Below are 20,059 nucleotides of genomic sequence, written 5' to 3' on the forward strand. Positions count from 1 at the left end.
GTGAACTTCAACAAGTCCACTGACGGAACTATCTATCTATCTATCTATCTATCTATCTATCTATCTATCTATCTATCTATCTATCTATCTATCTATCTATCTATCTATCTATCTATCTATCTATCTATCTATCTATCTGTTCATCTAGAAAACAATTGTATTTTAGGCTATTATTAGGCACTTCTATATCTATTGTCTAACTAACAGACAGGAATATTTGAAGGTGAAGACAGAATGCAGAGATATTTGGTGGCAAATATCAAGCTGAACTTGTGTTTGCTTTCATTTATAATTTAGATGTGTGCGAAGAACTAAATGTCATAATATATTATTTAATAAACACTGACTGTTCCCATAAAGGATTGTATTTTGACATGCACACTTACAAAAAGCTAATCAAATTAGAACGGTCATTAAAAGGCGATTCACTTAAAAATGTCAAATAATCATATATTTTATGTAAATACAGAAATTGGTGCATGTTTTAGCAAAGCAAACAATCTGTTGAGGTGTGATTAACATTCCTATTTGGCACAAGAAGGAAAGGGCTGCATAGTGCAGATAAATTGCTGGCTTTCTACACAACGTTGTTCTCTATACCTTCTACCTTTTGTTAAAGGGTCTGTTCTGCTTCTATTGTTCTGTTCTATTTTTAACTGTTACCATGGTGAATTTGCTGACAAAAAAAAAGAAAGAAAAAAAAGTAGCAGTCTTGGGTCATGAGGGTGGGAAGAACTTTTATTTGTATTTACAAGACTTGATTAAACTGTAGGCAGCCGCTCAAAATAACAAATCAAGATCCAATTAACATAAAAAAATGTATCCCTTCACAGAAATAATATTACATTCCAGCTGAGCATTGATTTTCCTGGCCAAACCTCTGAGCCTGCACTTTGCACACTGCAAAAAGCCTCTTGAGTTTAAAGTGTGGATATTTCCATGCAGCAGCGGTGGGACGCCTCTCTAGTGTCCAGATCTTTGATGCTACAGCAGGACAACCAATGTGGAAATATATCCAACATGCTTTTATATTTCTTGCTTTTTGATATTTTCAGTACCAGACTTTTAACTCGATTTTTCCATTAACGTCTACCATTTAAACTTTGATTTCAGCAATATTATAAGCTAATAAAATTCAGAAACCCTTTACACACAGTTTTGATTGATAAAACACTCACACAAAAATCCGATATTACTTTTTTCCTCCTCTATCCATGAGCGGTTCCCTTAATGAGAGCCCTGAGAACGCTGCGTTACAGCAGCTCCCACTAGAACCCCGTCGATCGCTCGGTTCTCAAGGGAGCTGAGCGGCCCACTGAGGCAGACGGCTTGTACAGGAGCTTCCCATGATGCAGCAGACCTCTGCTGTCAGTTAATCCAGAGTCTTAAGCGACACACTGCTCACGTTCCCAAAGGTGATGTCTGATGAGAAAGCAAAACATTCACACACTGCTACAAGCAAACAGAGGAAAGCCCCTGTGATAACAGATCTGCTTATACTGCAACAAATATAACAGCTGTTGTCATTGTCAACTGGTCTGCTATTATTTAATTGTTAGTTTTGTTTTTATTGTGTTTATCTTCATTATTATTTAAAAATAAATATAATTTAATACATTTTTATTTTCTATATATTTACATATTGCTTATTACAAAATGTAGTATATTTTTTAAACAAAACAAAAAAATTACTTTTAAATAATATACTATTATTGTTGTTGTTTATTTTGTTTTGTTAATAACTATTATTTTTTTGTTAGTATTACTGCTAAAACTATTATTTAAAAAAATATTTAATATTATTATTTAATGACATTTTATTTTATTTTTACTGATTCAAACACAAAAATCTTCAATATTAAAAAATCTTAACTTAACTGTTCTTAACTGTTAATCTTTCAGGTGAGGCTGGTTGACTGAGAAAGTCTAAGCTAATCATCTACACATTCATCAGTGTGACTAGAATAACAGCCGCTTTCCAGTCGATAAGAACTTTCTGATTATTAATTACACTGTTATTTTTTAATGTGCAATCATTGTGCTTTCAGTCTGTGTGTCTATTCAGCAGGATGACTTCTTTCAAAACAGATCCCGAATGTATCCCAGCTGACCTCACATAACACTGTGAAGAAATGTCTGTCTCAGTTCAGCAGCACTTTCTGACCGGGTTCTGTTTGTGCTGCTCAACCCAGATACAGTGAGATCGGAGAGAGAAAAGAAAACAACAGCTCATGCATAGTTCACACCAGTCAGAACAGTGAGAACATGCTCATCATCTTTATCATGCTCTACTTATCATTGGCACTAATTAGAGACAAGAAAGTGAACTAGTGCTCCTCTCTGGCTCCACGCAGGCTTTTAAAAACATATCTGCATATCTTATTGTGGTCATTCATTTAGTATCACATTGCATGGATAATATTTTTATATATAGCATGATCCACATGAATTCTGATTGGATGAAATGTGTGAAAATTGTGGTAAAATTGTGTAATGCACAGGTAAGTCACAGTCAGTTTAATCATAGTTCTATATTAATGAGCTACATTCACTGAATCACACACGCACACACACACACACACTGATATATATAAAACATTTGTCAATTTTCACAATAAGACTGTTAAATTTGGTTTTATTTTTAGGCCAATCACATCTCAGTAGGTGTTACTGATTTTTTATTTTCAGGAAATATCTTGATTTATACCCATTCTGGCCCCTAGGTTCATTCAAATACTGTAAACATAAAATTACATTTAACTCTACAATGCAACTTTGCTGAATTACGCTTATGGGATCAAGTATTTTACGTATTTTATATTTAATCTCAACTGAAAGGTATTTGCAAACAGTTTGAAATGAATATTCATATAATGTGTAGTCGTTGATAAAACGAGATGTGCTATGTAGGTGTGCAGCATAAATACATTACCAGAAATACTCCGTCGGCTTTGACCTTTGACATGATGCCCCTGTGATCTACCAACAACAACCGTAATATCAGTTTACTCAGGTGTGGTTAAACAAGCAGAATTTAACCATAAGGAAAAGCTTGGTTCCTATAGCACTGGATTAGAAGGATTAGCATTAAATAGTTTATAATGTTTGTGAAAACACAATAGCATTTTGGCTGAACTCTCTATCTGGCAGTGAGGCAGAACAGATGGCACCGAAAGCAATACATGAAACAGGCACAGCTGTTACTAAATCGAACATTATCCACACACGTGTCAGATTTACAAATGGCTAAGAGAAAAAGCTGTTCAATTTATTATCATGTATGTAACTAACTATATTTTATCAGACCAGTGAAAACAACCTTATCAAATAAAGCTTATTCTATTAGATTGAGGCTTGAAATAACTGCATTCATCATTACAGTAGATTCTTAGCAATGTATAAATACTTGCTACCATGAAAGTGGTATGGAAAGGTCTGTGTGCTCTTGGGTGCTGTACAAATGATGCCTTTACCTCCATGTGTTTCTGACAGCACCTCCAAATGACCTCTGACCTGTGCTGAGATCAATGATCAACTGGACACAGATTGAATGGGAAGAAATATTCAATCAACATTAAATTCATGGACAGTACGACTGACTGTGAGCAAGGCAGGTATTGATTTACCCACCATAAACTAAGCATTTGTGCACTTTGAGTTGATCAGCTACAAGTGAATCAATTACATCAACTCTGAGTGTCTACAAGTCTAGGGGATCCCATGAAAAAAAAAGCTTTATATGCGATTTGACAGACAGAGAGATAGACAGATAGATAGATAGACTTTGATTTTAATACTTTGTCGTAGCGTTTAAAACGGAAGCCATCGCCATCATGTGGCAAAACTGTTTAAAACATAAGCCTCATTTACAGTAAACCTACTACTACCACTATCATTTTTTATTGTTTTCAAAGTAACATATCATTATTCTTAATTAACTTAATTATTAAATCAATGTGTTGTTATTATTGTCGTCATCACCATCATTAATATTAATATTATGCATTGGTGAGTTGGTTTCACTAAGACACTGTATTATTCCATTACAGTTGCATGCCACCTTGTGGATAAACTGTGCAAAACCATGTTTTTTTTAATAAAGCAGGAATGGGTTTGTCGGCAGCAGGATTGTATGAAACGTTTATTATGCATAACACACTTTTAAACAGAAAAAATATATAAATAAGTTGCTGACGTTCTGTTTCCTCTTGTTCTCCAAAGGCCAATGTAAGAAATAGCTCTTACGTACACTGGTCACTTCATGACATTATTTTTTATTCAGTAACGGATAAGGTATTGCACACAAGAGGCGGTGCATGCGGAGGAACTGCATGTAGTAAATGCGGCGTCAGCGACTCTAGTGGCGATGATGGAAGCCGGTGGAGAGCGCGAGGAGGAGCTGATCTCACTCGGTCAACGGCACGTCCACGGAGTCCACGTGTAGCCCGTCACTGACGCAAACACACGGGGCTGTGCTGCTCTCATCAGCCGGGTGGGGTTCATCATGGAGCGACCGCTGACCGCCGCTGCGAGAGGTACAGGCTCGTTCACTTCTAGCGTTTCTGTTAGTTACATCCTTACTGTCCGTCTCTAAATCAGCATCCATTAGTACAATGCATCTTTTAGTACAATGCACATTAAAAAAGAAAAGAAATAAAAGAAAAAGAAAAGAAGAACAGGCTTCATTGTTCTCGAACTGTAGGGAGTTCTGTCACTGTCATACTCCTCATATCCGAAAGAATCATTTTGGTGTTTGATTCAAACAGTACAACAGTTTCTGTATAATTTTTGAGTGATCGATTGACTCCCTAATGATTCGTTTGATTGCGGTGACAGGTGTGACAAAGCGATCCAGTGGAGCAGTTAATATGATCACGGCACGGCTTGTGTTCTTGCTCATCCTCCCTTCACTGAGTCTGTGTTCTCCACAACTTCAGCAAACTCTCAGGTAGGCCTCATTAACGCCATGCTAGTATACTGTACTGTAGGATACTATACTACACTGCACTATGACTGTCGTATATCGTAGTATTAGTGGCCCCCCAGTGGGATTTTATAGAAAGATTTAAACATATTCAGAGAGGATCATCCAATATAGCGTATTACTGTATAAGTACCATGTGCTTATTTAAAAAACACAAATCACATGTAGATTTTGTAAAATGCATCTTATATAAATTTAAATATTATGTTTTTTTTTTCCCAATTACTACTACTACTACGGTACTACCTATTGGAAAGTATGTCAATAAAGAGAAAATGTGTTTATGTGTCTATGTAAATGTGTTTTGACAATCAGTTGAGTAATTTAAGCAATCATGAGTAATGAAACAAAAATCAATAGCTGGCAAGAATGATTAAATATTTTAATTATGAGTGAATGATTATAGTTGATTATATTAATTTAAATAATGATATAAATAAATGCAAATTAGATTTAGATTATGTATTTTATATATTTAGCATATATTTAGGCTATATTCAGTCTGAACAATTGTACGTTTGTGCATAACACATTTTAGAATTGTACATCTGTAAGTAACATCTTGCCTGTTAAACAGCATATCTAGTGGATGGACTTTTTTGATTTGGATAGGTAGATAGTTATCCAATAGCAAATGGTAGTATCTTGGTATTGATTTTTTTTTTAAATGTGCAATAAACTCTGCTCATTTTTCTTGTGACTGTTGTTTTTCCAGTGATGACATCGTTGTACCAGACCTTGCAAATCCTTTTGGCCCCAGCGAAGACAACCGCAGGTTCATTTTTGGACTACTACTCCCTGAGTCTTGCTTCACTATCTTCAAACCCTGCCTGATCAAATAAGATAGTACAGTTGGCGCAAGGTTCAAAGTCTGTTGAGATAATGCTGACACACTGACATGCTGAACAAGTAATAGCTAAAAAGGTGCCAAAACAAAATCAGAGCTGTGCATTCAGCCTTATTTCAAAAGAAATAAGTCCTAAAGAAAGACATTATGCAGTTATGCACGTTAAACACAATGCTTCCAGTATTTATCTTTAAAGTGTAATTTTTTAAATGTTCCAATTCAGGAAAGTACTGCATGAATTTATATCCTTGCTCTTATTCCTTCATAAGTACTGTAATCATATAAAGCTGAACTAGAGTGGCCTGTAATCTTTGATTCTGTATGACAGGCTCTTACAAAGCTACATCAAGAGCAGCCTGAAGGAAGGACAGACCAGTCCAGAGCTGAACACAAGGGAACAAGGTTAATATACAGGGTTTCATTTGTAACAGTCTCTGTTAACCGCTTTTATTTCCACTACTTCTGTGTGCTTTTCCATTTTGCATACAATTGCTAAATATATATTTTGCTATTTCATATTAAGATAATTCCACTGCCTATAAGTTAGTTCTGTAAAAATTGTGTTGTATTTAAACTGACATTTATAAATGTAAGAGCTAAAGTTCTCAGTTGTGCAGTTTACCTTGGGTGCTCTCAGGTTTCATAAGCTTCTTATTGTCTGATTTGTTCTCCTCTTGTCACAGAGGTATTTTTCCTTTTCTCTCTGTATGACTATGACAGAAGTGGGCAGATGGATGGCCTTGAACTAATGCAACTACTGACAGATTTTCTGACTTCTCATGAAATGTTGCCAGAGTCTGCAGATACTGTGAGTGCTGCTTCATTTTGTCACAACATTCAAAGTAAAAAAAAGTTCTTGAATTCGGTTATGACTTGAAGTGGTTTACACTTTAGGTTGTATCTTTGGTGGATTATCTGCTACAAACTCAAGATGTGAACCAGGATGGACTTCTGGCTCCTTCAGAGCTGTTATCATCCATGATAGACCATAAGCAAGAAAACAAATTTGTGCCCACTGATCCTCCTGCGGAGGAAGCCTTAAACCAGGAGCAAACACATACAAAATCAGAGGACGGAGTTTCTGAAACTCACCAACAAGATGCAGAAGACAACCAAGAGTCTGAACATGAAAATGGGACACAAGATTCAGCCAAAAAAGAAAACATGGAGGCTGAGAATCACAACCAGATAGCATGAAGAACATCAGGACTAACTGCAGCCTAAAAAACCAGTCCACCAAGAGCAACTAGAGATGTAATGCCAAATTAAGCATGAAGTACAACTTTAGAGACTTGTACAAATTAGCCATACACTGGAAACCACGTACCCGCTGCATAAACTGATACATAATTTAATTCTGGATATGCTAAAAGTTATGAAAGTACAAGAGCATGCGTTACTGATATTATAGATGTTATTGCAAACCCTCTGAACGGCCCGGTTCAAACTATGCAAACCAAGTACAACTCAGATTTGCTAAGAGACAACCCAGGTTTAGCAACTATTGTTAGGTTTTCAAACTAAACTCTTGGCATTTTCCTATATCCAGCCCCTCCTTGAGGGTTGATGCCTCTGAAATAAAAGTTCAATTAGAAATAGTTTATTGAGCTTCAATAATGTTGCTGAAAACTTTATTTTTCTGAGGAGCATGCAATAGAATTTGGATGGATCAGGATGTAAATGGCTGAAGTCTTAAGTGTCTCATGCCATAAGGGAGTAATTTAACCATGCAGTTTTGCTGAACAGTTAAGCAATTTGTACTTCCAAGGAGACCCACACACTACATTTCCAGTACAGATTTCTCAGCCTCCGCCATCTTGATTTCGATTGAAGTGCAAAACCCCACAATATTTGCCTTTAGGTCCAATATTCCTTTTTCCATTCTCTACCTAGTTATAGTAGAAAACTTGATGTTGCAATTGATAAAAAAAAAAAAAAAAACCTCAAGACAATACATACTTTGGTTTTAATCTTTATTACATTTTAGACTGTGCATTAAAAAAAAATTAAACCAAAATAAAAACCATTCAACCTAGATAAGCAAATTTAAAAAAAAAGTCACATTGGCCAAGGCATCAAGTTGTGCTGAAATCTTGTAAACTGGTCTAAAACTGACACCACATGACCTCAACTAGTTAACATTGAGATGCATAAAAATGTCACGCCAGTTCGAAAACGTACCTGATTGAGGATCCCTGTCTAAAGTGATTTCATATAAAACCCACTAATTAATAACATGTAACATGGCCATAAAGGATGGCATTCAGCTTAAGTTGGAGACATTCCGTGTCTGCGTTTTGAACGGGGTGCTCATTTCAGCCCTCCCTGCATTTCTTTTTGGTGGTTAGTGTGGGATTCCAGCCACAATTTCAGATTCAATGCCACAGTGGTCCTCACCTCGGAGAATCTTGAAATATCCTAAAGTTGCAAATAAAAATTTGGTCAATGACGCAAACTCCTGTACATTCATTTTAATCCATAAACCAAGTGTTGGTACAAAACACATGAACACTTCCTTGGCAGTTTACTTGGTTGGGTAACAAACTGAAGACAGCAGCATTTTAGTCCTCATACAAAAGAAAAATGACCCTCACCATTATCACCCCAATCAGTGTTCCAGGAGTTAGCAGCAAGCCAGTAAGGGACACCATTCTCCTCTCCCCAGCCCAGGATCTTAATGGCATGACCACCTAGTGCATCTCCTTTCACATGTTGATATACACCTACAAAAACGAGTAAAGAACCACCACATTATCAACCATTCCATGTTATTAGTACTCTAGCCATGCACATGAACAAAAACAGACCAGATTTATATGACAGGAAGTCCTCATAGACTGTGAAAGCTCCCTCTACTGGGCCGTTCTTGTAGAGCTCTTTCATAATGTCCTTCTGATTAGAAGGGACACTATAGGACGTCTTTCCTGCAGTGACAAACAAGGACCACAAAAGTTCAATGAATTCATATTTTGCCATCATTCAGAAAAAAAAAAAACCTTTAAATAGCAATTCTCAACCCGGGGGCTGGGATGGAGGAACAGTGTAAAAACAAAAGAGCTGAGGGCCTTTAAATATCTCGGTGGACTGAGTAAAATGGCTTTAAAACCACAGACCTAAAGTGATGTCTGACTAGGTGCAAATAAGTAAACCTTTATGTAACTATTTGTGTTCTGTAAACTCATACCAAAGTGTTTGTCCTGCTTGTAAGAGGGGCTGTAGCCAGGCTCACAGGACATGTCACAGTTCGGAGTATCTCCACCCTCTCCAGTACAAGGAGGGCGACTGCCATTCACATGATGCTCACAGGGTTCAATGGTGTATGGACGACAACCTTAAAAATAAGTAAATTATAATTAATATTATTATTATTAATAATAAAAAATGTTTCCAAATGCAATACACCAGGACAATAATAAAGTCACCAACCAATATGAGAGTTATACAGGCCACCGGTGACCAGACCATCTGTGCTCCAGAAATTCCAAGCAGCAGAAGGGTATCCCCCATTACATCTGAGATTAACAATTAACATTGTGCAAAACATTACAAAATATGTATCTATTTTTCCAATTTAAAGCCAGCATACTTGTTTGGCATTATCCTGAATGCATCATCATACACTGGGTCCTCCTTTAGCAGTAATTACACTACAGTATTTTCTAACTTACCCCATACCACAGCGGACACAGCAGGTAAGCAGGTCCTGAGCGGAGATCTCCACACTCACTTTGCCACTGCTGTGGATGCATACTCTGTCAGATATGGCTTCAGCAGCCCCAAATGCCTACGAGAAGAATACCAGTAAAAATGTGAGGTGTACAAATAACAGATCTAAGGTCATATTGCATCCACCAGAGACAAGACCTCACCCAGCATGAGCCGCAAGAACCCTGGTCTCTGATCTCTTTAAGAGTGGGACAATTGGGCCACTGCTCTCTGGCATCAAAGTTAGTGGGGAGCTTGAAGTCATCAGCATACTGTACCCTAGTTAAAGATTAAGCAAAATCCGTTATACCAGAACGCAGGACTGAAAGCAAGAAGCATGAGGAAACTAAGAACAGCATCATGACGAATCCTTCATATGTATGCAATTTTAACTAGTTGCACTTCTTAATCTTCACCACTCACAAAATTCAACTGAACTCACATGACAGGGAGTCTGGGTCCTTTCAGCAAAGTCCCACACAGCCTCTTCACATAGCTGTAGTCCACATTACGGAAGTTGTGTCCAGCCTATAGGTGACAATTATGTTGCGAAATTATGAAAGAGATGCTGAAGAAAATGGCTCAATACAAAAGATCTTTCCAATAGTGGCTAATTTTTACTAGGATGAAATTTAGCATATCAGTTACTAGAACGGCTTCTTACCTTCCAAGTAGTGTTTGCTTTATTGATGAAGTTGACCATCTCAGGGGAGAGAGCAGCAAGTCGAGGACGAGCCCAGCTAACTGAAAGGGCTGAGACCACGCACAGGAAAGCCAGCCGCCACATTCTGAAACAAAAACACTATTAAATCTCAATTGCATGCAGAGAAGAGGCTTTTAGGTGTAATTCTAGTGGTCCAAAAGTCCCACTTTAAACAGCCTTTTAATATGAACTGCAGCTAAAATGCTGCATCTTGGTTTCATTTAATGAAGTTTAAAGTTCTAAACGGTCTTAAAAATCAGCAACGGTCAGGTGGTACATCAAGAACACTTCTCAATCAGGAGAAACAGATCACAGAATACAGAAGTGTTCTCTTCAGACTGCAGTCATGCAGAAGAGAAGGCTCGAGACATCTTAAACATGGCCAGGACTCCTAAGGGTTACACAACCATACAAACAATCCTTGACCCTGGGCAAGTCTTTATTTTAAGGCTTTTTTTTTTTTTTTTTTTTTAAAGGGGCTCCTAGTTAAGTGGTTTAACAGCGGAGTGGTTTTTAAAACAACTTTACTTCCGTATTCCCTATGGACTTGCCACGATCTTGACAACTATAATTTTCACAAGGCATCAATTTAGCAATATTTTGCAGATTGAACTTCTAAAAGGTCTATGCAAATTATGCAATCAATCATAAGACATGAATAAGCAGTTTCAATGAAAACCTGCCAATTTGAGAAAGCCGGCCTACTTTGACCTTAAACCTTGAAGTAAAATTAATTAACTTAAAAATACTGTTTAAAGTGGCATTAACACAGTCAGGAGTCAAGTATATAGTGAGGAATGCAAATATAAAAGACTGCTCGCGGCATTTAAAGCTCCCACTTAACTGTAGTAACTTTATTGAAAGGCGTAAAATATCGGAGACAACTTATGTTTGAAATCTAATACTGTATTTGGAAGTAAACGAGCAGCGTAGCATTCACATGTGTTCAAACAAAAGCTCTGGTTTCCATTTCCCCCGCTTTGCTTTTTAACTGCAGGCCTTGTTTGTTTAGTCAAACGAAAAATTAATCCAGATTTTAAAATAATAAATCGCACGACTGCAACATTATATTTCAGAGCAAAGCAGTTAGGGTCTTTGAAATAAAATAAAGTTAAGTTACTCCCGAATAAAGCGTTTCGCATTGTAATTTTTGAATGACATGGGTACAAAACAGGCTACTATACGTCCATGATTTCTTTTTACCTGATGTTAAATTATAAGCAAATAAGAAGTAACAATAATATACATGATCGTGATTTAAAAGCAGATTTTAGGAACAACGTCCTACCTGTCTTTCGTCTGCTGGCAGTTGTTTTATTTGAAATGTGTGTCTCACTCCCCCAAAGCACCACTGGGCGGAAATAAACAACAGCAAAAGAACGCGCTGATGGGTTTATAGAGCAACGAAGGATCACGTGAGGAGTCATGTGCGCTTGGGGTCGCATGACTCTCACGTGATTGAATCTCTTGAGTAATCAAAGTACTTAGTTGTTAATTTAGTCTGGAATGTAAGTAATGTGATGAATAGCATGGAATCCAAAGAAAATTAAGCTGTGGTTAATCATAATGATGACATTAATGATCTAATTTTCTATGAACTCTAAAAACCAAGAGTTCACACAGTTAAAAAAAAAAAAGTCATGGCCAAAAGTTTTGTAAGTGACAAACGTTGTGTTTGCTGCTTCAGAATTTGTAGATTTTTCCCCATATGTTTACACTGAAAAACAATAAGCATTTCATACATTTTAACAGCTTTTATTGGCAAAATATATATATATATAGTACTGACAGTACAGTACAGTACAGTATTATTCTGGCATGCTGGATATTAGCTTCTGGAAAAATCCTGTCTTATGGTGAATCCTTTCATGGCTTATTAGTTCTCGGAGTTAATAAAAAATTTGGGGCTTCTGTTTGCCCACTTGCCTTTTGAGGACTGACCACAGGTTCTCTATGGGATTGAAATCCGGGGAGTTTTCTGGCCACAGATCCAAAACTTCAATGTAATGATCTTTGAGCCACTTCTTTATCACTTTTGCTTTGTGACATGGTGCTCCATCATGCTGGAAAATGCACGGATCATCACCAAACTTCTAATGGATCATTGGAAGAAATCGCTCTTGCAGGATGTTTTGATACCATATTTACTCCTGGCAGTGTTTTTGGGCAGAATTATGAGAGAGCCCACTCCCTCGGTTGTAAAGCAACCCAACATACGGATGGTCTCAGGATGCTTCACTGTTGGCACAACAAAGTCTGAAGGGAGGTCTGAAATGGATAGAGAGTCGGACTTGTAACCCAAAGGTCACGGGTTTGAGAAATCCCTCCTACAGTCTGGCAGGGATTGTAGGAGGGGTAAGTGAATCTACAGTGGTCTCTCCACCTTCAATTTCAGTACTTAATGCTGTGTGTGTGCACTTGGCCACATGTCAAGTTGTTTCCTTTTCTTCCTTCCTTTCCTGAATAAAATAAAGTAAAATCAATGTTGAAACATTCAAAACGAGGCCAAACAGTCCAGGTTTTATTAGCTTCTTTGAAGGTAGACACATGCTTTTAAAATAGGTCCTTAACTTTTTGTGAAAGAGAGCTTGGGTTGACTAATACATTACATACGTTACATACAATATGATTCTTCGGTGCGTGACGTCACATTAAGCGGCAGCCTCCAATTCCCGATCAGAAAGACGTCACACACAAAGCGCAGCTCGCGCGCAAGCTCACTGTCCTTCAAAAGCTGCAGAAGTAATACCACAAACTTTGACAAAAAACACTTTTTAGTGCAACGATGCAGAATCGAAAGGGAAGTGCGATCATATGGAGTCACGTCTGCCTCTACTCTTTTTCAGGAGTCATTGTTTTATTGGAGAAAGCGGCGCGTAAGTTATTTCCCGATGAATCATTCCTTTCCAAACCGCTATCTGTGCTTACTGAACATATTCTGGAAACTGCATCGGCATGTGAATTTGGGTTTTGCCTATTTGTTCTTGTTGTATTATGAGTTCAGTTTTGCTATTGCACTTTATTTCTGCTATAGTTTTACAGCATTTGAGCGCCTTTTTCATGAATGGAGAGCAGGGGGCGTGTTCTGTCACACAGATGCTTTACATTAGACACGCAACCCCAAAAGACAAGTTACTTCACAGATAGTTAAATCATTAGTTTGTGCATTCAAATTCACATTATACTTGTTTGTGAAAGACTTATTAAAATTATAATAGTGTACCAGTTGTTAATTAAAAAGACATGCATTTTTTTTTAAATATCATCAATAATGAAATAAGTTCATATCAGCTATGATAAGCTCTACAGAAGACAATGGTGTCGTTATTCAGCTCGAGTCAGTTCAGTGTTGTTGTTATAAATGGACTGTTTGACGTATTTGTTGTTTACTATGTCCTCAGTTGCACTGTGCTTTACTCACTACCTCTGGATGGGCGAGGAGCTGCTGGCCTGGCTGACTCTGGCTCTGTGTCTGCCTGTCACACTTGTGCAGCTGCTCAGTCTGAAGTGGTACATCACTGATGCAGATCGATCCAAGCCCTCCCTTCTGCTTCTGCACTGTCTGCATCTGGGGGTCTATCACAGGTCAAAAACATTCTAGCATTTAGAACTGTTTTAATTGAGTTATAATGAATTCATGAGAACATGTCCAGGTCACATTTAACTCCAAAATCATGAAAATGTCACAATGTAAAACATCTTAAAGGCCCTATAACAAGCTTTATAACAATGCACACTATAATTCAAGAGGTTTGGGGTCAGTAATAATTTTTGAGAAGTTTTGATATAAAGTATTATTTTTCAGCAAGGGTGCTTTAAATTGACAAAGGTGATGGATGGTAAGGACTTTTATATTGTTGCATACACTTATTTTCCAAATAAATGCTGTTTTTAACCTACATCAAAAAAAAAAAAAAAACCACTGATAATAATAAGAAATTTTTCTTGAGCACCAAATCAGCATGTTAGAATGATTTCTGTGATGGCTGATGAACATTCAGCTTTGCCATCACAGGAATACATTACATCTAATACTGGAAAATGGTTATTTTAAATTGTAATAATTTTTCACAATTGTACTGTATTTTTGATCAAAAACATAAAAAAAAAGTTCTTTCAAACTGTAGTGTATTTTTTCATTGTGGTGACCTGTGCATGTTCATATCAGGTTTCACCCAACGATATTATTTATCTTACAATAGGCTACTTGTTTCTGAGATATTTGTTTCTAATTTTTTTTTTTTTTTTTTTTTGCAGGTTATGGTGCTGCATGAAGTCTCAGGGTGGGCAGGTTAAGTTTGGTGCATTACTAATGCAGCAGGCGGATGTGTCTGCTCTGTTACTGATTGAGGCCCTGACACTCAGCTTGCCTCAAAGTCTACTGCAGACCTACAGTTTCTTCACCCTTCACCCTGGCTTTCTGTCACCAGGTATCAACCAGGTCACATCCATCAACAGTTTTCTGTGGAAATAGTAAATTATTCAGTGACAATGATTGAATGAGTCACTGACCAATAAAAAAAGATTTGTTGTGCTTTTGTAAATGTTATGATAAAACAAGACATGATTGTGCATTAATCATTATTGTTGTGCACAATACTAAATGTTCACTCAAACATGAAAATTTGCTGAACTTTTACTCATCCCCTGGCAATTTTTGAAACAGATTTTAAGTAAATTACAGCTTTATATCACGTCAGTAGATCCTCTGCAGTGAATGGGTGCCGTCAGAATGAGAGTCCAAACAGCTGATAAAAACATCACAATAATCCACACAACACCAGTCCATCAAATTATGTCTTGTGAATTAATTTGTTCTGGCTCTTCTATCAGCAATATTGCTTTCTCCAGTGAAAAAGTATGAACCAGGAGAGAAATTTGTGCAAATAAAATATCACTCACAAGCGACAACAGTCCTAAACAAATATTTTGGTGAATTGTTATGATGTGAGAGGAAAACGGCATGGACATTTTCACTGAAGGAAGTAGTTTGTCATAGATTATGGACTGGTATTTTGTCCAGAAGTAGCTGTTTAATGTTAAAAAGCCTAATGATGGATTTGTTTGTTATAAACATGACGCTTTTCACTTCACAAGATGCTAATTGATAAACTGGAGTCCTTTGGATGATCATGATGTATTTATCAGCTGTTTTGGACTCTCATTCTGATGGCACCCATTCACTGCAGAGGACCTATTGGTGAGAAAGTGATGTAACACTAAATTTCTCCAAATCTGTTCCAATGAAGAAACAAACTAATCTACAACTTGGATGGTCCGAGGGTACATTTTAAGCCTTTTTTAAAATATTTTTAGGTAAACTGTTCCTTGAATCAGTTTCTATAGCTCTCTTTAAACTTTTTTACAGTGGTCTTATGTGTGGGGCTGAGCCTGCTGAATGTGTCCTGGTTTCTGGTCCTGTACAGCCGCTCATGCTTTCTGCTCCGTCCCGGTCACTTGCACATGACTCCCGCTGCAATGCTGTGTCAGCTCATATGGAGAGGGGGCATGCTAGGTGCCAGGGTGGCCAGCCTCATGTTCTTCTGCAGTATGTTTCACTGGTGGTCCTGTGGAGTTGTGGGTGAGTCAAGCTATGTGTTTTTTCTGCACACACAAAAGCTTTCACAGTTAGCTCACGTGACAGCCCTGAGTGCTTTTAAGTAATTTGCCATTGCCCAATTCGAAAAGGATGACTTGTTAATAAATGGCCTCTTTGTGGTTGTCTCTTTAAATCCCTGCTCAGGTTTCCACTGGCTTATTATGACATTCTGGCAAGTGTCCCAGCAGACAGATATCTGCATTAACCGTGCTTCCTGGCGGCTCTTCAACTTCATCTTCGGGGCAATTCACATTTTCTTCTTCCTCAACGTTAAAGATGGGCCCTCTCGGTACCACATGACTGGATTCTATTTGGTTGGTCTCACCGCACTGCAGTGTTGTTTCATATTATTTATAAAAAATTTTATTTATTTATTAATATTTAGAATAAGCTTTTGTTTGCGTTTTTCAAGTTTTAGTAATGTTATTATGTTTTTGTCATTTATATTATTTTTTTATTATTTAAAAATGTATTTATATTTATATGTATATTAGGGTTGAATGACTTTTGATTTTTTAAAAGTCTTTTACAATCTATGCTTTTATGTGATGAAAGTCGAGTCGACCTCAACTAGTCGATGATGATGCAATTAATGAACAAAACAAGCCTGAACCTGGAACTTAGAATCAAACACCTTGTGCACAGCTATGGCATATGACACAGCATTGCCCACATGGCTATTGCTTCTATAGCAGCTCATTTTTATCAGTTCTTTAGATGCAGATAAATTAGCACAGTAAATATTACATTTATATGAATGAATTAGTGAGCGATTGCGTGTGTGAATTAATTCTCCCTTGCAGCGTGTCTCTAGTGAAGCTGTGGTATTTAGTTATTAAGAAATATATGCTAGAACTTTTCAGTTTCTAAGCTATTTTACTCAGAAATCACAGAACAGTGTTGAAAATTAATGATTCTATGTGCACGCGATGCCGTGATCTGAACGTGATGTAGAGGCTACTGTCTGAAGCCTGTGTGTGCACCTTACAGTGCCGCAACGCATTAGATTAGAATGGCGATTTGTTTACTGTACAATAACCTGTTTAAAATGCGTGCATTAAAGGTGATTAGACTAATCGACTTTAATGCACACATGAATATTTAAATATGAAATACATAGTTCAAGCTCTTGTTCTGTCCAGGTTGGACTATTGCAGTGCTCTCCTGGCAGGTCTTCCAGTCAGTTTCTATCAAACCTTTACAATTAATCCAGAATGCGGCAGCAAGATTAATTTTTAATGAGCCAAAAAGAATACACGTCACACCTTTATTTATCAATTTGCACTGGCTACCAGTAGCTGCGTGCATAAAATTCAAAGCATGGATGCTTGCCTACAAAACTACCACCAGCTCTGCACCCATTTACCTAAATTCATTACTTCAGACTTATGTGCCTTTAGAAGCTTGCGTTCTGCAAGTGAACGTCGCTTGATTGTGCCATCCCAAAGAGGCACAAAGTCACTTTTACGGACTTTTAAATTAAATGTACCCTCCTGGTGGAATGACCTTCCCAACTCAATCCGAGTCCTTAGCCATCTTCAAGAATCGGCTTAAAACACATCTCTTCCATCTTTATTTGACCCTCTTACTTTAACACTCACTATTCTAATTCTGTTCTATTTCTAATCTTTTTGTATTCTATTTTATTGTCATTTATTATGCATTTATGTGTGTGTGTGTGTGTGTGTGTGTGTGTATACATATATATTTATTATACATATAAAGACCTCTAACACTAGCTTGCTCTATTCTTTTTATTTTTATTTATTATAATATTTTAAATCCCATGCTATGTGTACTGTGTAACCTAACTGAGACTTGTTATAGCTCTTATATACCATTGCTCTTTTTGTTGTTTTTGATTGCTTCCACTGTTCCAATTTGTAAGTCGCTTTGGATAAAAGCGTCTGAAAAATGAATAAATTTAAATGTGTGTTTGTATATATATATATATATATATATATATATATATATATATATATATATATATATATATATATATACATTTAAATATTCATATTTACCTTTTAGATTTTATTTGTATTTCACTTTTAGTTTAAATGATTTTAGTACTACACTTGGAGACTTGTGGATGATAATGATTTAATTTTTTTTATTTCTGTCTACTGATTTCAGAGATCACTGATCCAGGTTTTTTTATCTGTGTTGTAGTTAATGCTGCTGGAGAACACTTTCCTTCTGCTTTTGGCATCAGACTCGCTCAGCGGGATTTCGTGGGACAGCTTGAGTGTTCCTCTGAACGTCTTATGCAGCTTCCTTATCGGTAAAGATTAAGAATGCTCTAATATTAAAATGCCTGATCTTGATAATCATGTCATTTGGAATCAGTAATCTATCCAGCACTGATTATATTGTAACATATGAAAAATTGATATTCAATCTGAGATGTACTAATTTAAAGGGATAGTTCACCCAAAAATGAGGGTCAGTTTTCTGATATGTTTTTTTTAACATTACAAATATAGTTTGCTCTGTTTGCTGTTTTCTAGGTGTGATTTTTGTTGTTCTGTACTACCGATTTCTTCATCCAAAATCTACGGAGATCCTCCAGAGTCTCAGACTCCAAATGAGCCTGACAACTATTGACAGAACAACCGATGTGGACTGCAAGGACACAACACTCGAATCCTCCACACACCACCATGGCACTTTCTCAGTGACTGGTTTTGCTCCTGACACGCAGGCAGGAGGAGGATCTTCTGTTCAGCCTCTAGAGGGCGACTGGCACCATCATCATATGTTAATACGTCTGGCTCTCAAAACTGGAAACACAGTCAAGATCAGCTGCATGTATGGAGACAGAGGGCTTTCAGTCATCCTGGACAACGATGATGCACCCAACATAGACACTGGAGGGGACGCTTGTAACCAGCCAAACATGGAAGCAGGTGAACAATCTAAAAGTAGTCCAGCTGAAAACCGTGAAGGATTATCTGTTGCTGAAGTGAGACAGCAGTCTCTAGAGAAGGCTGCAGGGTATAACACCTGCCCTGCAGACTGCAGTAGCACTGTTTACTTCAGTGCAGAACCCCATTTCTCTTATAGTGTCAGTGATGCTACATTAGAGAAAGAGAGTATGGCTGTGATCAGTCCCATTATGAATGGAGCTGCACTGCACCTGTCTGCCAAACAGCTGTTGAACAGGAACCCATGTCATACCTCAACTCCAATACCAGACCTCAAAACAATGCAGAGTACAAGTCCTCGATTAGGAGGGGCGAGAAGACAGGTACATTTTTAATACTAGAATTTATTTGGGATAAAGCTGGTAAATATTTTCATTTTGCTAGGCTTCTGCAGGTCTTAAAGATTTTTAATTCAGCTCCGTGCACCATTTAAGGCCTTAGATCAGAGCAGATCTTAAGTTCATGAAGTCATGGAAATAAATGTTTTGCAGCATGATGAGAAGGTACAGTAAGTTATTTCCATATTTTAGTGGGGGTGGGGGTTACATTATAATGACGGTCAGTTGAAGTGTTGCTAATACAGCTCCAATTTTCAATTTATTCCATATATTTTCTTTAAGTGTTCTTTAAAAATCTTTCATTTACCTTCATTAAACCTGTAGAAACTCTGGTTTATTGTTATTAAATATTATAAACACTATAAGCTGGCAGTTATCTGTATGCAGCTTAGTACCGTTAGTTATAAGCTCAGTGAATTAAAATTGGTTTACATTTACTATGTACTATATGTTACACTGACATATTTTACTTGCTGCTCTTTTTTTTTTTTTTGCCAGGTCTGATACATTTACATATATATATATATATATATATATATATATATATATATATATATATATATATATATAATTTTGTTTTTCATGTATTTTTATATTATTATATCTTATTTCACCAAGTGTATGCAAAGGGAACATATAGTATTTTATAACAACTGTTATATTTATGGTTAATCTGTGGAGAATATAGTTTTTTAAATAATTGTATAAATCATTGTCAAAATAAGTTTGTACTAAACATTCTGCATTTACACTTTGTTTTTTTATTTGTACTAATATAAAACATGGTCTCTTGTACCATTAAATGCTAATTTAGACATGTCTTTATACATTTTCTTTCTGGTCATACTCCCCATCTATTTGTCTGCATATCCTCAGATGGGAATAAAAGTATTTGAAAGGTTTATGATTCTGTCATTATAGCTGTTCAGACATCAGACAGCAGAGGGCACTTTTGC

The 20,059-nt window shown here is 36.8% G+C and overlaps 3 protein-coding genes across 3 annotated transcripts; 2 read left to right on the forward strand and 1 right to left on the reverse strand.

The window, feature by feature from the left end:
* Window positions 1–4,272: 4,272 nt before the first annotated feature.
* On the forward strand, window positions 4,273–8,227 carry cgref1 (cell growth regulator with EF-hand domain 1). Its single transcript, XM_052579970.1, has 6 exons — window positions 4,273–4,535; window positions 4,837–4,948; window positions 5,700–5,759; window positions 6,160–6,233; window positions 6,515–6,639; window positions 6,726–8,227. The coding sequence occupies exons 1-6, from the start codon at window positions 4,505–4,507 to the stop codon at window positions 7,026–7,028; spliced, it is 705 nt and encodes a 234-aa protein (XP_052435930.1). The 5' UTR covers window positions 4,273–4,504; the 3' UTR covers window positions 7,029–8,227.
* LOC127975912 (cathepsin B-like) lies at window positions 7,788–11,689 on the reverse strand. The gene is made up of 10 exons (XM_052579965.1): window positions 11,528–11,689; window positions 10,201–10,324; window positions 9,979–10,064; window positions 9,701–9,815; window positions 9,500–9,615; window positions 9,258–9,343; window positions 9,016–9,162; window positions 8,639–8,755; window positions 8,426–8,554; window positions 7,788–8,249 (listed from the first exon to the last, which is right to left on the reverse strand). The coding sequence occupies exons 2-10, from the start codon at window positions 10,321–10,323 to the stop codon at window positions 8,176–8,178; spliced, it is 993 nt and encodes a 330-aa protein (XP_052435925.1). The 5' UTR covers window position 10,324; window positions 11,528–11,689; the 3' UTR covers window positions 7,788–8,175.
* A 1,213-nt stretch (window positions 11,690–12,902) lies between these two features.
* xkr5b (XK related 5b) lies at window positions 12,903–19,602 on the forward strand. The gene is made up of 7 exons (XM_052579944.1): window positions 12,903–13,115; window positions 13,641–13,824; window positions 14,497–14,669; window positions 15,608–15,820; window positions 15,983–16,152; window positions 18,011–18,122; window positions 18,349–19,602. The coding sequence occupies exons 1-7, from the start codon at window positions 13,025–13,027 to the stop codon at window positions 19,098–19,100; spliced, it is 1,695 nt and encodes a 564-aa protein (XP_052435904.1). The 5' UTR covers window positions 12,903–13,024; the 3' UTR covers window positions 19,101–19,602.
* Window positions 19,603–20,059: the final 457 nt, after the last annotated feature.

This window comes from Carassius gibelio, chromosome B17, assembly GCF_023724105.1.
Source record: "Carassius gibelio isolate Cgi1373 ecotype wild population from Czech Republic chromosome B17, carGib1.2-hapl.c, whole genome shotgun sequence".
Taxonomy (NCBI): domain Eukaryota; kingdom Metazoa; phylum Chordata; class Actinopteri; order Cypriniformes; family Cyprinidae; genus Carassius; species Carassius gibelio.

Bases quoted from the DNA above. Each gene is read 5' to 3' on its own strand.
- cgref1 (XM_052579970.1), top strand. From the start codon at position 4,505: ATGGAGCGACCGCTGACCGCCGCTGCGAGAG. The intron at 6,234-6,514 runs GTTAATATACAG...CTCTTGTCACAG, and splicing joins GCTGAACACAAGGGAACAAG to AGGTATTTTTCCTTTTCTCT. The intron at 6,640-6,725 runs GTGAGTGCTGCT...TTTACACTTTAG, and splicing joins TGCCAGAGTCTGCAGATACT to GTTGTATCTTTGGTGGATTA.
- LOC127975912 (XM_052579965.1), bottom strand. From the start codon at position 10,323: ATGTGGCGGCTGGCTTTCCTGTGCGTGGTCTCAGCCCTTTCAGTTAGC. The intron at 10,065-10,200 runs GTAAGAAGCCGT...TGTCACCTATAG, and splicing joins AAGCAAACACTACTTGGAAG to GCTGGACACAACTTCCGTAA. The intron at 8,555-8,638 runs GTCTGTTTTTGT...TCGTTTTTGTAG, and splicing joins CTTCCTGTCATATAAATCTG to GTGTATATCAACATGTGAAA.
- xkr5b (XM_052579944.1), top strand. From the start codon at position 13,025: ATGCAGAATCGAAAGGGAAGTGCGATCATATGGAGTCACGTCTGCCTC. The intron at 13,116-13,640 runs GTAAGTTATTTC...CTATGTCCTCAG, and splicing joins TTTATTGGAGAAAGCGGCGC to TTGCACTGTGCTTTACTCAC. The intron at 16,153-18,010 runs GTTGGTCTCACC...TCTGTGTTGTAG, and splicing joins ACATGACTGGATTCTATTTG to TTAATGCTGCTGGAGAACAC.